The 17,243-nt window shown below is 45.5% G+C and overlaps 1 protein-coding gene across 1 annotated transcript in view; it reads left to right on the top strand.

Annotated features, from left to right (window-relative positions):
- The first annotated feature begins 2,095 nt into the window (after positions 1-2,095).
- PIGL (phosphatidylinositol glycan anchor biosynthesis class L) overlaps positions 2,096-17,243 on the top strand; it is a 61,905-nt gene continuing 46,757 nt past the window's right edge. The window contains exons 1-2 of the mRNA XM_019545759.1: positions 2,096-2,434; positions 6,621-6,720. Coding sequence (XP_019401304.1) covers positions 2,194-2,434; positions 6,621-6,720 — 341 coding nt within the window. The 5' untranslated portion in view covers positions 2,096-2,193. The remainder of the gene's footprint in view (positions 2,435-6,620; positions 6,721-17,243) is intronic.

Below are 17,243 nucleotides of genomic sequence, written 5' to 3'. Positions count from 1 at the left end.
CCCCGGCTTGCCCGCTCCTCCCTCCGCGCCGCGTCCTGCCAGCTGCGGAGCGCGGCAGCCCGGCCCCGGAGCGGGGCGCGATGCCGGCCGCGGGGAAGCCGCCCTTCACCGTGGGCTTACCCTCACTACTGCCCCGCCGCGGGCCCAGTGCTGGCGGGCCCGCTCCGGGCGGCGGAATAGGAGGGGGCTTCACTATACTCCTGCCAGGACCGTTCGCTTCCCCCTTCCACCCCTCCCGCGGGGTGTTCGTGGTTCGGCCCATGGGGAGGCAGGGGCAAGGGAAGGGCGAGTCCATACGGTTGGGGCGGGGGCTCTCGGGCAGGGCGCTGGTGGGCATTGAACAGGGGAGCGGGGGCTGCAAGGCTGCACTGGCGGGGGCGGAGGGGGGGGTGTTACACTCGCTTGTAGCCTGTGTAAAACAACGTAATAATAATAACAACAAAAGAACATGCCAATTAGTCCCTTAATAATAACAATAACTAAAGAACATGTCAATTAGGCCCCTCCTAGTAGTAATAATAATAATAGTGTCAATAATAACAAAAGAACATGTCAATTAGGCCCCTCATAATAACAATAATACCAATAGTATCAATAATAGAACCAGCAAAACAAGAACTAGAACAATAGTTGTTGTTGTTGTTGTTGCTGTTGTCATTGGCGAGAGAGCCGTCAGGGAAGGAGCACAGGGTAAAGTTCTTGAAATGCCATGCCCCAGGGAAAGGGAGCTTTACACAATATCAGTGCAAACAAGATGCTTTAAACAAACAAACAAACCCCGAAGAGCAAAGCAGGCAGGTTGGGAAGACTGGAATGAAGGAGAATAATTAATAATCATGAGTGAGAAATTTGTGGTGTTTTGCTGAAGCAAGGAGAGCCACATCCTGCTGGGAAAAATGACCTTAAAACCGTTTTTCCTAACGAAAGAAGCTCTGCAAACGTGTTTGAATTTTGGAAGGTGCCCCATGTATTTTACTCTGTGCAAAGGGTAAGTAACTTTAAGGTTGGGAGTTCAAATATGGGTGAGGGCAAACAATCTTTAGTCTCAGTTTGTGGCCCTGGTTGGGTTTTTGACAGAACAAGGAGCAATGGGCTTAAGCTGCAGCAAGGAAAGTTGAGGCTGGATAGTAGGAAAAACTCTCTCACTAGAAGGGTAGTAAAATATTAGAAAGGGTCCTGAGAAAGGTGGACTCTCCATCCTTGGAGGTTTTGAAGTGCTGGCTAGACAAAGCCTTGGCTTGGATGATGTATTTGGGGCTGGTCCTGCTTGGAGCAGGGGTTAGACTGGATGTGACCTCCTGAGGTCCCTTCCCTCATTATCTGTGAGTCTATAACTGCTGCTCAGGTGTAGGGAAGGGGAGGAACAAAGAGAAGTCCACCTGCCAAATCTAGGGCGTGACACTCCCACATTTCATTTGTATTGATTTTTCTGCTTCTTCCCATGCCGCTCTCCCTAGTGACAAATGGCTCCTGTTCACCTGCGTCAGTGAAACTTTTAACCTCTCACCTCTCATTTTCCTTTCAGATATACCTCATATAAATTGTCCTTATCTGCCAGCTTTAGCCAGGAGATTCTCCAGGAGGGCTGTTGACTTTGTGATAACACATTTTAAATCAATGACGTGTTTAGAAAGAACGTGTCGTTTTAGACGCACTCAAGTCGCAGACCAACCCCCATTATCAGCCTCCACGTGCAGGGGTGAAGGAAGAGCAAAGGTTCTTCCTGCAAGGTGTCAGATGCTCCCATTGGGGAGCGAGTCTGCTCGCATGCCCAATCCTGGCTGTGGGCTGCGAGGCGGCCTGTGCAACTACTAAAGCAGACCTTTATTAGCACTTGGGCAGGCCTCGCTACGATTCACGTATTCCTCGCCGTCCTTGGGGTCCGCTGCGTTAGCGGCTGTACAAACGCCTTTGCACTGACACCTGGGCTTCATGAGGGGGGCCGCAACGCCTTCCAAGCAAAGCTGAACCCAGCACAAATCTTCGCGCGGGGAAGACCCGACGGCCCCAGCGGAGAAAGCGAGCGCTTCAAGGAGCGCGTGGCTGCTGGGCTTGGTTTGCGGCGTCCCCCCGTCTCCCGGGCTGGTGCCCCGCCCCCCGGGCTTCCTGCACGCGCCGGGCGGGAGCTCGGAACCTTTGTGCCGCGGGCCTCGTTTCCGCCCGGAGCGGCCGGTCCCTTCCGAGCCCGCCGCGATGGCGCTGCTGTGGCTGGGCCCGGCACTGCTGGTGCTGCTGTGGCTGGGATCGTGCGGGCTGCGGCGCCGCCGCCGCCGCGCCCCCCGGACCCTATTGGCGGCCGGACCGGCGTGGCCCGATGACGTTCGCGCCCTGCTGGTGACGGCGCACCCTGATGACGAAGCCATGTTCTTCTCTCCCACCCTCCTCAGCTTGGGCCGCCTGCAGGCCCAGGTCTGGCTGCTCTGCGGCTCCTCAGGTGAGGGGAAGGAGTGCCCCGGATGTCCGGGTGCCCCGTGACGCCACGGCCCGGCAGTGACGTCATCAGTGCGGCGCCCTGCCTCATGACGTCAGGAGAGGGACGTGGGAGTGGTGAGGTTGCACAAAGACGCTGGAGCCATCTCTCAGGGGTGGCCTTTGACAAGTCTTGTTAAAACATTCGCGTGTCGGGACGTTACACAATGACATGACGTGAGCTGATGCTGCCTCATCATACCCGGTGCGTTTGAATATCACCGTGCTGCTTAGGTCAGGGGTGGGCAACGTGGTGCATCCGGCTGGGGGCTGGACTCCATTACCCAGCAGCCCCTGCTCATGACACTACAGCTGGTTTCCAGGGAGACCCCAGGAGCCGTGGCGCCATGGCAGCGGGGGGGCCAGAGTCTCCATGGAGACCGGCCCCAGCCGCACTGGAAGGAAGTTGCTCCAGGGCCAGGGCCGGGATCTTACGGCAATGACGACGTGGTCTGGAGCAGGGGCAGAGCGGTGATCCGCTGCCTGCACAGCCCTGCTTGGGCCCGGACTTGGCCCTCCCCTGGCCTTGGTCTTGTACAGCAGAGGTTCCCAACCCCCCAGCCACGAAGGGCTGGCTGCCACTCTGCAGGAGGTTTGGCTGCCGGACCAGAAGTCCAGAAGTGACCAGCCTACTGCAGACCAACGGCCAACCCTTTTTTATACTGAGTATGAAAAGGGGTATGGGGTATATTGAGTATAAAAAAGGGCTGGCTGCTGGTCTGCAGTAGGCCATCTGCTTCTGGTCTGCATTGTGCTGGTCCGTGGTCACTTCTGGTCCACAGTCCAAAAAGGTTGGGAACCACTGCTATACTGTAATTGGCCCTTCTGACACCTCTTGCAGAGCTGGAGTTAGTGACTCGATTTAGGGACTAGCCCACATGTAACTGAGTGGGAAGTGGGCAATGGCAGTTCATATGCACGCCTTGCCACTCAGGTGTTTGTTATTAAGGCAAGGAGGATAAATCTAAAGTATCATTCATCAGAGCCTGAAATACCAGTACTGTGACAGGCAGAAGGGATCAAAAACCACTGGTAGGAAGTCTAATAAATATCTTGTATCATAACTTTCAAGGAAATTACGGATCTTAGAACCAAAATGTATATAAGCAAAACTGAAAATCAGTCCAAAGAAAGAAACAAATAAATTTATACGGAAGGCAGATACATCATTTATAAGGTATTACAGACTGTGCGGTGCTACACATATAAAAGATGAGGTTCACGCCCCAACAGGGATCTGATGTAAATTAAAGACTCGGTGTCACTTCATTATGGATTACTTTACAAGAAACTCGGTGGTGTCAAACTACATTTCAAACCTCCAGACAGTTTTCTACTTTCCATTCGAGGCTTCATACCTCAGCAATCTCTATAGCTGAGAAGATTTAGATGCACGTATTAGCATTTCTTTTTTATTGGTCAAATCTACAACTCAACAAAAGCTGAATAAACAGCCTCCAGCATGTTTTTTGCTGGCTCAGATCTTAAAACCAGTTCAGAGCATGTCACTTGGCTTTCTCACAGCCATGTGTAAAGGTTACCACAATGCTATCCTGCAATCCATTTCTTTAGGAATATTCCGGGTATTACAGATCTTTTCCAAGGGAGAACATCTCTTTTATTATTATTATTTTTTATCATTTCCTTACCATCTCTGACAGTAATCTTAATGTAGTGAATTCATACATTATAAAAAGTTTTTATGGTGCTGCTTCAATTCACTTGCGCGCATGTTTTCCGTGAAGAAAGCAGCCTTGTAGGGGAATGGATTACATAACGAGATCCTTAGCAGCTCTTACAAAGATCCTGTGACTCACCTAGTTAGTCTTTCATCCATGCAATAAGTGATGACTAGTAGGCCTGAGCAGAGATGGAGTGTTTAGCGAAATTGTAAAACAGATTAAAAAAAAAAAAAGCATCATACCACTTGCAGTTGTCAGATCACAACCACAAATGCAATTAGAAATACAATGAGAGCACTGTACGCAAATAATCTTTGGTGGTGTTCTGTTCTCCATAGTAGGGGTTACCCTGCTGGGAGCATCCCGCGGGTGGGGCTCAAGACCACTAGCCATTCAGCAGTTGTCAGTAGTAATGGCATCCCAGTAATTCTAGTATACATTGATAGGTCGTTGTAAAACACTCCACAAGCTGAAGGATATGAATCTGGTCTTACAGCTTGAGGTGATGTTTTGTACAGAATTTGACCCCTTACACGTAAAATGTTGCTGAAACTAAACAGCCAACTGGTACACAGCATAACATATCCCAAGAGAAGAAATTTTGACAGGGGATAATAGGACAAACCCCCAGCCATATGTATGATGCCTCATGATCATTAATGGCCATGCATCAGAGCCAGGACCTCTGTTTCTAAAATATTCCCCCACAGTAAACTCCCCGGATCTCCTGTAATTTACCAAGGGAAAAAGAACATGGTCTTTAGATGTTCTGACAAGGGCCTGGACCACTGCAGAATACCAACCTGACATACAATCTTCTGCAGCTTCTTGAGCTATATCATGGCCACTTAAAAACACCTGCTCCAGGGCTACGGTGAGAGAATTTAAGTTGTAATATAATAGGAAAAGTTTTCTCTTGTGAAGTTAATGCTTCCATCTTTGAATGACACACACAGCCTAGTTTGACAGCTCAGATTGCAACACTCCACCAGATAAACACTACTCTTTGATGACTCGCCTCATAGTAATAAAAAGTTAAATGTAATTTAGAGTGCCTGAGTGCAAACTTGAATCATCCGTTAAGATATGGCAGTACTTTTTCATGCTATGTTTTGGAAGTTAAACCAGGGTTGCAACTGCTGCACTGAGCAAGGGCATCACTCTTGCAAGGACTGGCTCAACTCTCACCTGGGTTTTTCACAGTTGATGCCAAGGAAAGTACGAGGTAGCATGAGGGCAGGATGAGATGAAACCAATTAAATCAAGAAGCAGCCCATGTCCTAAGATAATGAATCCTGGTTCCCTGCTAGCTGTTGGTCCCAGCATGTCTATTGTAAGTTTTCCAGAATTCTGCTTGCTGAATGTGGGTTTGACAGCTGTTAACAGACCTTTTCGGTTCTGTAAATGCTTTTCTGTTCTGCTGCATTAGATCCTGCACCAGCATTTCCTGGTGACTGCGTGTACAAGTGATGCAGACAACGGAGGAGCTAGTGTCTCAACATAATTTACAGCAGTTAGAGTCTATTGAACTTCCTCTCATAATGAAGGAGGCATCAATGTATGACCTCATAAGGATCCCAGCTATTGCTCGTTGTGGTATATCAGTGTTTGTGTTCTAGCAGGTGAATTGAGACCCATACCCAGTTTCATAGAGCCCACCCAGCACATACTGAATTGTTACAGGCTATGCTATTTTTTCCAATATGGTCAACAAGTGTTTGCATTGTACAGTATTCGGGATTCCATAGAAGTCAGGTATAAATAGTGACTCTCGTTTTATGTTCTTGCAAGAATGATATTAGATTAGAAAGAGTAAATACTGTTTTCCCCCAAAGCACAATTAACCTGTGGAACTCACTGCAACCAAAATGTCATTGAGGCTAAATGCTTAGTAGACTTCAACAGACTACTAGATATTTGTATGGGGGAAAACAGAAGAGCTACAGGCCTGCCTACTGCAGGGCCTAGCTTATCCACTGTTTGCTGAGGAGGCAGGAAAAAAATTCCTCTTAGAAGCTAATTATTGTATAATTGTCCACTTTAGGGTTTTTTTTCCCCCCTTTTGCTGAAGAATCTGGGATATGGCTGTTGTCAGAGACAGGGTGGTGGACCATGTGAACCACTGATCTGATGTGGTTTGGCAATTCCAGGCCTCCAGATGAATGAGCTCATTCTACTCTCAGATACGCATGTGCATTTGGAGTCAAGACAGGCAGGTGGGTGTAACCAAGAGCAGAATTTTGTCCTAAAACTTTCCACTGGCTGAAGAGAGTGTTGCCTGGCTAAAGGCTATATAGGGTTTGCCCCCACAGTGTGCCTTGTCCTGAGATGGGGAAGCTCTGATGTTTAGTATTTTCAGATCCTGCATAGTGCCAACGTGCTTTGAGATTTATAGTGCTTATGTCAGGAGATGTTTGCCCTATGTAGACTTGAACTAAAGGATCTTGCTGCTGTATTTGTTCTCCTCAGGAAATTACTACAATCAAGGAGAGATTCGTAAGAAAGAACTTGAGGAGAGTTGTGCTGTTCTGGGGATCCCTCCTTCCAACGTAGCAGTTATTGACCACAGGTAACCAGTTTGTAATTCTAGCACAATCCCCTTGCTGTTTGTGAACAGCTACCATTACCTTCAAACTTCAGGGAAAGTTCACTTAGTAGCCCATGACATCAAGAGGCTGAGGAGTTCCCCCCTTGAAAGCACAGTAGCGGAAAAGGATCTTGGAGTCATTGTTGACTCTAAGATGAACATGATGCATCTCAAGCTGACCCAGAGAGGTGATACCCCCCCATGTGACATTGGTCAGGCCGCAATTGGAGTACTACGTCCAGTACTGGGCGCTGCACTTTAAGAAGGATGTAGTCTGCGTTGAGAGGGTTCAGAGGAGGGCCACCCGCTTGGTAAGAGGGCAACCGGACAAACCCTATGAGAAGAGACTGAGGGACCTGAACCTGTTCAGCCTCAGCAAGAGGAGGCTGAGGGGGGACCTGGTGGCTGCCTACAAACTCCTCAGGGGAGATCAACAGCAAATAGGTAGAGTCCTTTTCTCCCCAGCACCACCTGGGGTGACAAGGAACAATGGTAATAAGCTGATGGAGAATAGGTTTAGGTTAGAGATCAGAAGGCAATATTTTACAGTTAGGGTGACCAGAAACTGGAACCCACTTCCCAGGGAAGTGGTCCTCACTCCTACCTTGGGCAAATTCAAGAGGATGTTGGATGATCACCTGTCTGGTGTCTTGTGAACCCAGCATTCATTCCTGCCTGGGGCAGGGGGTCAGGCTAGATGACCTGATCAGGTCCCTCCTGACCCTAGCGACTATGAAACTATGAAACTACTCTCAGTCAGGCTGAAGCATAATGTAATATTATTTGCTTAACTCACTGGTACAAGGAAGTCGTGTGCACTAGGAAGTGAATTCCAGTGTATCTTGGTAATAAAAGCATTTAATTTAAGAGCTGGCTGCAATGCATCTGAAAACATTACAAGCAACCAGGTAGTTAGATTCTGACACAGCATCCCTGGGCAGATTAGTTGGGCTTTCTTTGCTGTCCAAGTTGTCATAGATCATCCTTCATGCCAAGTCATTTATGTTTCCTACAACTATGTTAAATATTCTGGATACGTTAAGAAAACCAAACAAAAAAACCCAGTTCTGTTTACCTACTCATTTTTCATTTGCTATGTTAAACAAAGGAAGAATTATTTTTGGGGAGGAAGTTGAACTGATTGTTTCTGGTTACCTTGTCCATAAAGATAATAGAATTAAGAGATCCCAGTATTTCACGCCTAGCTTTTATTCATGATTGGAAGAGGCTATCTTACTTTTCCAACACCTACTTTTTCAAGAGCTACTTGGTGTCTCAGCTTTCAGTTCAGTGGCCATTGAACTGAACCAGGCGAATAAGCTGAAATGAATAGCATATTCTTTCTGATTTTGCTGTACGAGGCTATTGCTGTCAGAAGTTGGTTTAGCAAGCCCTTCGCCAGACCTTGATTTCAAGGCCCAAACCTATGACTTTCACTGGTTTACTAGCATTTCAGACTTCAACAGAAATTTTTTTGGCATTTGATTTAAATTATTGGAATAGATTGTAATAAATCAAGGCCTTAATGTGGGCTTCTCAGAGTTTTACATTTCATTTGACACTGATATTTTAAAAAAATCAAAATGGATTTAATTTAAATAAAAAAATCCAATGTTGTTTCAGTTGAGCAACCTTGATCCACTCTGAAACACTCCCAAGGTTACAATCTGCCTTTTCCAAGCTGCAGTTAGGTTCTGTAACGTATTTGTTAACATGGTTTCATCCTACCTATGCAAGCACAAGTGAAGTAGTATTAAAGCCAGGGCATCACCCTACATTAAGACGTTTTCCTGGCACTACATTTACCTATCTGCAGTCAACTATTAGGCTTTTCCATGTTGTGTAACTGCAGTAGTGGTGAAGTTGACCTTTCTGTGTTTTATGATTATTTCAGCAACTTTCTTCTGGAAAGGTGCTTTAATTAACACATTGCACCAGTGAATCACAGAAGCCATTGATCATAAAGACCCATTATGTAACTCAGTCCACATCCATGCAAGCATAGGCTGATAGCTGATACTAGAAGCAGCAACTGGTTAGTTGTACTAGAGAACAATGAGCAGATGGTGGTTTTTGAGTCACCTGAGATAAATGTCTATGAGAAGGTTCCCTTTTGAATGAATGGAGAGCGGTTTTCCCTTGTTTTCTCATGAGCTGCTTTTAGGTAAGACTGTTTTGTAGTATTGTCATATTACAACACCCACAATTGTGAAAACAAACACAAGTCATTTTGATCGGCCAAGTGTAACAAAGCAGAGAGGATCCTGTTATTGAAGCAGGCATCACTTGAAATGTTCAGAGGACACTCAAAATACAGAAGCAGTGGTCATACTGCCCTTTTGCACTCTATTGCAGTGTAACATTGGTTGGTAGATGATGCAAATACCTGACTGTTCGTTCTTTCCCATCAGTATGCCCAACCTAGACCATTGCTCTATGGAAGCAACACCGCTTTCCTGACAAGAAGTGTCCAAGCCATTTCAGAAAATAACCTCTCCTGATCGTGGAATATGTAATTAGTGATTGATGGGCAACCTTTGTAATGGATGTGTCTCAAAGAGACAGAGTTAGCACCCTCCAGAGCTCCTGGAAACGAACCAGAACGTTTGGATATTAACTTGCTTGTGAGATTAAAAGCCAGGACCTTATTTCTTAAAGACCTTAGTTCAATATCCAGTACTGGCAAATAGTCTCGCTTTCTGCCTTCCTTGTAAAAGGCCAGCTCCTGAAGTCCTTACTCATTTCTTGCTCAGGGCTTGTTGTTAATTTTCAGTGCCTTGATTTCCCCTTCCTTAAAAGGGGATTCTATAAAAATATTTAGAATGAATTAATACCTGCTGCCTGTCACCATCCTTTCTTGAAAATTTGGGGCCAGGAAGGAGCTGTCAGTCAGAAAATTGCTCCTCCTTGACAGTTTGTCTTCACAGGCAGTGAACAAAATCTCCTGCAGTTTGGGTTTCTTTCCTAACTCTGCAAAGAGAAATTTCCCATGAGTTCCTGCCTGAGTTGAGGACTGTGGCAGGCACTCTGCCACTTTGTGTTCCTTACCCGGACTCCACATACTTTACAGAATCTGAGCTGTGGACTCATATTTTGGTAAGGAAAATCCAAAAGACTGCTACTCTGAATCGGCTCCAGCCATTGCAGCATGGAGCTGAGTCATGCCGGTTCCTCCTCCTTTGTGCAATTGAGTTAGTAGAATTTTGAAGACATACAAGAGAAACAGATTTGAAATGTAACATTGATTGACACAGTCAGTGCTTTGTGCTCTCTGTGAGGCATAGAAAAAGAAAAAAGAAAAAACCCAAAAAATGATCCACCAGTTCATGGTGACGCCTCCAGTTGGGTTGTAGCCCCTCCTAGTCTTGAACAATGTTTTTATGGTTCCTAGAACAGTGTGTGTTCAACATTTAAGAATAGCTTTTCCAGATAATTACTTCCTATTGATTCTTGGGGGAGCACTTACAGCCATTGTAGTCCACGTGCCCTTAATTGAAAGTGACCCAGATCCACTGTACAAAATATATTGCCCTACTGTGGGCCACCTTATGACCTTCAGGAACCCAGGTGACTTTCCTTTCTGGGAAATCCTTTTCATATAGGGCATACCTGGGTGGGCAGGAGTGCAGCTGGTCATAGTGCACTTACTTGTTTTGAGCCAGCAAGAATAAACAACAGGTAGCTCATTAAAGACTGCTGTAATTAAGAGCCCTCCTTTGGGGCTGTTTTCATGTGTGCTGGGCAGTATGGGCCAGCTTCAGAATTTGGAGGAGTAGGTCCTGATATGTAAGTTGTGTTAGGTCCAGCAGTATATACCGGCTGAGCATGCAGCCAAAGAGCACAGAGATGACTGAATGCCAGCTTTGTCTCTGCTCCGCTTCACCTTTAGAACAGCGTGGCTGAGAATCAGGCCTGGTAACTTTGCAATTGCAAAGTTAATTCCTTCAGTTGAAACTTAATTCCTAGAACTGATGTGGAAAATATCAGGAGAATTGGACAGAAATTATGTGCAAATTGAAAATTAACTAATAATATGAATGATAACGTAAAAAATATTTGACTCATTCCCTTTTAATGTGCATAAATATTTGGCACACATTAATCAAGGCTTAAATACTACAACACTGAGCTCTTTAGCAATATTTAGATGATTTTGGCAATGAAGAGAGGAGAGCTTTGTCATAAGACATGTTTTGATATTAGCGTTAAAAGAGATGTAGAATTGCTCTCTAAAACCTGTCATTCAAGCCAAGAAGATGCAGTGTAGCTAAATTATGACATTCATATAGAATGCAACGACCACTCATCCTAGCGCAAACACAGACTAATTCAACCAACATATCTGCTGCCATGACATGTCTAAAATAGCAGGCCAATCCAGTTCTGGAAATATGTATGAAAGCAGACAGGGCTGGTTTACAAAGCATTCATCTGTTGAGTAATCAGAGTAGGAGATGCAGGTTTTTGCCAGAAGTTCAATCATTCTCTAAGCCTGTTCTGGTGTTTCCTGCTGGGTTCCATTTATTAAAGCATAAATTGCCATGGTTAACTTCCAAGAGAACAGTCCACTTTAAATCACATCACGGCAGCTCTATTCAAGTGAACATACAGAAGGATACATCTACCCATCTTCAAGGGTCAAATTCAGGTAACTGGTTTGTGAATCCCGCTGCTCTTGAGATAGCAATCCAGTGCCCCTCCAGGCCATTGGTCTAAAGTTACTCTGAATTTGCAAAGTGTATGTGGGGAGTCGTTGCACAAGGAGATAGTTGGTCATGAGATGGGGGTTGGTTATAGCAAATGGTCTGGGACCACCGAGCTGGGTTTCAGTCTGTGGACATCACTCAGCTACATTGTCATACTGCCTCATTGCTAAGGATGCATCACTTCCAATTGGCATCTCTTTGGGCATAAGTATTCAGAAGGTCACTACAACACCCTTCTCAACTCAAGCAAAAACACAGTGGGCTGTCCCAGAAGCCTAGTGTAGGGACCCATGCTTCTCACTACACTGAACCAGGAGTGTTGCATGGGTAAATAAGATCATCTCTGGGTGGATAGAGAAGATCCTGAATGCATCACAGTATACCTGTAGGTCCAGAAGCAGCCTCACCAGTGAGTCCTGAAGTCTACCTTGTGCATTCCCTTTCATCGGCAAGAAGGGCATCATGGTGCAAAACCCCTCATGAAGCCAAGCGGATAAAATGAGGGAGACCGAAGAAAAATTTGAATGTCTACAACTAGACTGATGGGTAGTGACTGAATGCTGTCACCAGCTGCTGGCAGTAGCATTTCTGACATTAGTGAGTTTTTCCCATGATACAGACTACTTTTGTTAATGCCCCAGCTCTTGGAGTTTTGTGATGAAATGAGAATCTACACTTTCACTATAAAAGTGAGTTTCTGTTTTATGTTTCCAGGGAAACACTGGAAAGGTGAACCTGAAAGGCTCAAAACAAAAAGGCAAGTGACAAAAGAACGAAATATTACGTTCCAGCCAATCTTGTGCTCTTTTAACCCTTGTGTTTGACAGTAATGTGGCTGTTCACTTGTCAGGATGAACAAGCATTTGAGACTAATTCCAGTGGAAAGGTGTCCAGTCCACATCACAACTGCCTGCCTTGGACCTTGCCGGATTTCTTAACTTGAGCGGGCTTTGGGAAGGCATCTGTGGTCTCCCATTCAGAGGCAATGCTGCTGGGGAGTGGGGAGGTAATCACACCGGCAGAAAGAAATGGGGAGCTTACACTGCCAATGTCTTTTCGGGAACAAGCAAAGGACATAGGCGACTGGGGCTGCGCTCTTCACCAGCGCTACGCTTGTGCACACAATGTGAGGGGAAGTGGGGGTAAGGCAAGCTCAGGCTGAGAAGTTGAGAGTTTCTGTTCACTCTTACTTTAGGCTGCACAGAATAAAATGGGTCCAGTCACAATGTGAACAGAGAGAGCTTTTACACGAGAAGGGCTCTGTGAACAGTTCTTGGGTCTGTTGCTGATAGGGTGGTGTCACTCAACCTGTCTGAAGAGTGTGGTGCGTGACACCTAGAGATGGAGGTTAGTCTCGTCTTCAAAACCAACAGTCAGGTCACAAGTTGCTACCAAAGCTGGGGAAGTGCAAGTGCATCACATAGGAAGGTTATTACAAGCTGTGGGAGCAGGAGCTGGCAAGATAACAAGAGCAAAAATGACATAGATGACGATGATGATGATAGAGACTGTTCAGTTACATTAAGTCTACTCCAGTGAATGCTCCATTAGGACCCAATCCTCTAAGGCATGAACATCATCAGATTTACTGAAGCCTTGAAATAGTTGAGATCACTCAGTAATGTGCAAGATGGCTCAGGACCTCAGAAAACCCTGCCTTTTGTTTACAGAGTGACAGGGCAGCGAGTTAGGCTACTTCCACATTCTGCAAATCCAGTATAGTCTCAGAAATGGAGTTTGTTGAAGCTGGCAGTTGGATTATGAATTATTCTGTTTTGACACAGCCGGAGTTTTCTCTTCTCTTTTCCATGCCATTATAAGCACAGCAGGGAGCGCAGGATGGTGTGTGTGTGGAGTTACCCATTACAGCAGCCTCTGCTATGCAGAGGAAAGATTTCAGATGTGAGAGCTGAAGTGCAGCGCCTTCCTGGGTACTATAAGACAGCATGGTCCCTGGTTTCAGGCGTCGAACAGAGAGAGGTATTAATGTGGCGATCTGAACTGGGACAGCCTGGTAATCTGCTTGTTCCCAAGTAAATCTCAATTGGTCCTTATGAATCAGTACTAATCACAGGCACATCTGCTTCCCAGCCCACGCCTCCCAACCCTGCAGCAGACTGCAGCATCACAGATTGCAGATCAGGTCTTCTCTCTAAATTGAATGCAGTTCTGTCTAGGGTCTAGCTGATGGGTAACAGACTGAGGAGATGTAATACAAGCAGAAACTCATTCTCAGGTAGCTCAGCCACCTTTATTAATAATGGTTCCTAAGGCTATCGCTGTGCAGTTCCTGGGTGAGCCCTTTCTTGGGAGCAAAATTCTAATTTAGAGAATCAAAACACAAGTGAACACTTTTCCCTTGATTTAATCTTCAAATGTGTGTGCTGCCCATCTGTACCTTAAAACAGCATTACCAATGGAGTAGATCTGGTAATCTGGCTCTGTACCTGTCCTGGTCGCAATAAAAACAGCACATTGCAACAAGATATTTTGAAGCCTTAAGTAAAGATCGGTGCCTGACTTTGGTGCAGTACTTGTTATTTCAACAAAGCTAAAGATTCCCCAAAGAACCATAAAAACACTGGTAGCACAGACATAAGCTGTGTGATAAATGTGCAGTTTACTGACCGTGGGACTGCAGCTAGCAATAAAGAAAGCTGAGGCCCTAATCTGTCAGAAATAATTTTGTAGTTGGGATGACAAAGGGCATTGTTTAAAGCTCATAAAGGGAAAATGTTTTTGGATGCTTACAGAGCTGATATACCTGCAGATATATGTTCTTGAGCGTGCAACAGTATATGCCTTACCTCACCGTATTTGGAAAGCAGTAGCATGTAATTGATCTAATATTAATAACTAGTTAGGTTCCTGTTAATGTTGGGCACATCTGCCAACGCTCTGGCTGACTGCCAGTCTACAGTGTTGGATGTAAACAGGAGACATTTTCTAGGCTGCTTTCACCTTCTGGTGAGGATTAGCAAAAAGAAGCCCAAATCTTTTCTTTTCTTCCCCCCCCAATGTCTTTAGCTCCCAGCGAGATAAACATCAGGCTGTGCTTTACAGCAGCTTTTGAAATTTTGTGTTGACCATTGTGCTGGCTGGAAGATAAAATCGACTTTTTGCAGCTTTAATATGACAATGTTTGGCTCGAGCTTGTGCTGCAAAGAAAATAATAGCTGGGTTTTGTGTAAACTAAAAAACTTTCCACTCAAAGTACAAAGGCTTGCTGCAAATAACACTATGTCTGCTCCAAGTTTCCATGGAAATTCCACTCCATGCCCATTTTGTTATTATTTCTCTCCAATCCAGAAGAGTTCTTCTGATTAGACGATGCAGCACATCTGCCCAGGCAGTATCACAAGCTATCTTCAGGTTCAATACCGGGCTGCTAAAAAGTGCAAGCTTATTTTTCATGGAATGGTTCACTGTTGGATCTGTTCCATCCCCCCCACCCCAAGGTAAATACATGTTGTTGAACTTCCTCGTGCTTAACTTCTCACAAGCTCCTCTTACCCAGGGAGCTGGTGGAAGGAAGTGAGTCCATAGGGTCATGGGAAAAATACATCCTTAAATAAATAGTGTGTGTCAGATTGTGATGATCAGATGGTTATAAAAGACCCTTAGGCCTTTCAGAGGATGAGCCTGTGTAACTGGAAGTACAGGCCTTTTCATTTGGATTTGAAAGCATTTATGCAAAAGCAATGCAGGTAGGGATTGTGGCAGGTTGTACTGGTTTGGGGATAGACAATCTGTAAATGGCCCTGTTGATTTTAATGGCTGGGGCTGCCCACCTCCGCAGTCCCAATGCTGGAGACACACACTCTGTAAATACAAGCTTTGATTGTGATCTGTCTGAGACCTGAATTTTGAAGGGCACCAGGGGAATAGACTGTAGGTGAAATAGTGGTCCTGTGGAGTCTGGTGGGAAAATTGCCATTGATGTCCCTGGGTAAGGGTGTCACAGCACACCTGTCCTTCCCCTTTTTTGAATTTGGGGTATCTCACTGATTTTATCTTTGGAAGGGGAAGAAGGGATGATTCTCCTAGATTCCCCCACCATTTCCTTGTTCCTACTCCATGATCTGGCCCAGGAGGACTGAATCTACTCTTCATCTCTCTGTCAACAGTGAGAGTTAAAGGCACGGGGTACCTGGCAGGATCAGTGTGTCTCTCCAGTTGGATAGCTAGTCGCCTCCCTCTTGCCAGTGGAATTGACTTTCCATCAGGTCAAGTCAGTTTTTATTAACCTCCTTTGTGGATGGACTCCAAGCCATTAAATTCAGCGGGCTTTTCGCTTTCATCTCAGTTAGCAGCAGGATTGCTGCTTCTTGCAGTTCCTACGACTGCATTGATTCCAGTGATATTCTTGGTCATGAAAATTTCAGTAACAGCATTAACTTGTACTTATTTACTTTCCTTCAGGGACAGTTTTTTCCCTGACATTTTGGGCAAATTCTTTTTATAACAGTTCCGTTCTGTTTTCTTAAATTCCTCCTGCAGTTATATAGTTCAACAGGTGATTCTTTCTTCCTGTTCCAAACTGGGAAGCATTAGTGTGTGCTGTTTGAAACAGCTGCCATGCTTCAGCCCAGAAGTGGGTGCATATAGCAGTGGTGAATGGAAGAATTTCTGTATCCCTTCCTTACCTCAAAGTAGGGTTACAACTTCAGTCTTTCTAAGGTCATCTTTAATATATGGAAGGATTTTCTTGAATTGCAAAGGATTAGGACAGGAGTGAAGTAGGAACAAGAGAGTGTCAGATAAAAATGCTGCAGAAGTTCACTGTACTGTGACTCAGGCAACCTCCTCTCTTGAGACCAGCCTATAGTATCTCCATTCAGCCCAAGTACAGATCTGCTTCACCTTTGTGAAGCCACTGCTGTTCTGGCCCGTAAGTAATCACTCTGGTCAGATTTCATTTTAATGTGATCTGACTCTTAAAATCCTGTAATTCTCTTTGGGGGAGGCCTTGTAATAATGCACATGTTGAAAAAGCCCTTGTCTTGGCTAACTAACAGCTGCAAGCTAAAATTTTCAGTACTTGGGCCATGAAGTTCTTATTTAAGCTTCTGTGGTACCTGCCTGATTTTATGACATGCCGAACATGCAGCAACCTTGATCAAATTCATGAGAGGCTGCCTGGTGTTCAGGACTTAAAACATCAGGCTGATCTGTGTAGGACTTAAGGGTTCTGTGTTTGAGCATCCGGGTCTAATGGAAGAGCTCTTTTTGGAACAGGGAAGCTGTCTGTGAGCCCAGCAAGAAAATCCCTTTCAAATGCAGGTGGCTTTGTCACAGTAAGTTTGGTTTTAACCATTTTGTCGTAAGTAATGCCCTCCCCAGTACAACAACCTGCCCTTTGACTTCCCAGGGGCTCCTGCGAACCCGAGTCCTTTCTCAGTTTTCCAGCCTCATTCATTTCCTTGATTTTCCACAAAGGGGCTGTTGCAAAAGCAACGACCACCCTTTCAGTGCTGAGGGGCCCTGGCCATCCCCCAGATCACCTCCAGAGTGCTCTGAGCTCTCATTTACCAGTTGGGACTTTTCACACCCTGCAAGGCCCTTCCTCTGATGTAAACAGACCTATCAGACCCTGTGACTGCAGAGTCACAGCAGGGTCTGATATAGAGTAAATGAGCTAGGTCAGAGCTCGGGCAAAAAGCAGGGGCCCGTATAGGAAAATTAATAAAAGACAAAGACGGTGAGGTTGGGAAGCCTGATGAGAGCTACTACAAAGCACCATGGTTTTTACTCCTCTCTCCAGCATGGAGACGGAAAAGGATCTTGGAGTCGTCATTG

The sequence above is a fragment of the Crocodylus porosus genome, unplaced genomic scaffold, assembly GCF_001723895.1.
Source record: "Crocodylus porosus isolate Cpor-Errol unplaced genomic scaffold, CroPor_comp1, whole genome shotgun sequence".
NCBI lineage: Eukaryota > Metazoa > Chordata > Crocodylia > Crocodylidae > Crocodylus > Crocodylus porosus.
This window is presented reverse-complemented; position numbering and strand designations above follow the sequence as displayed.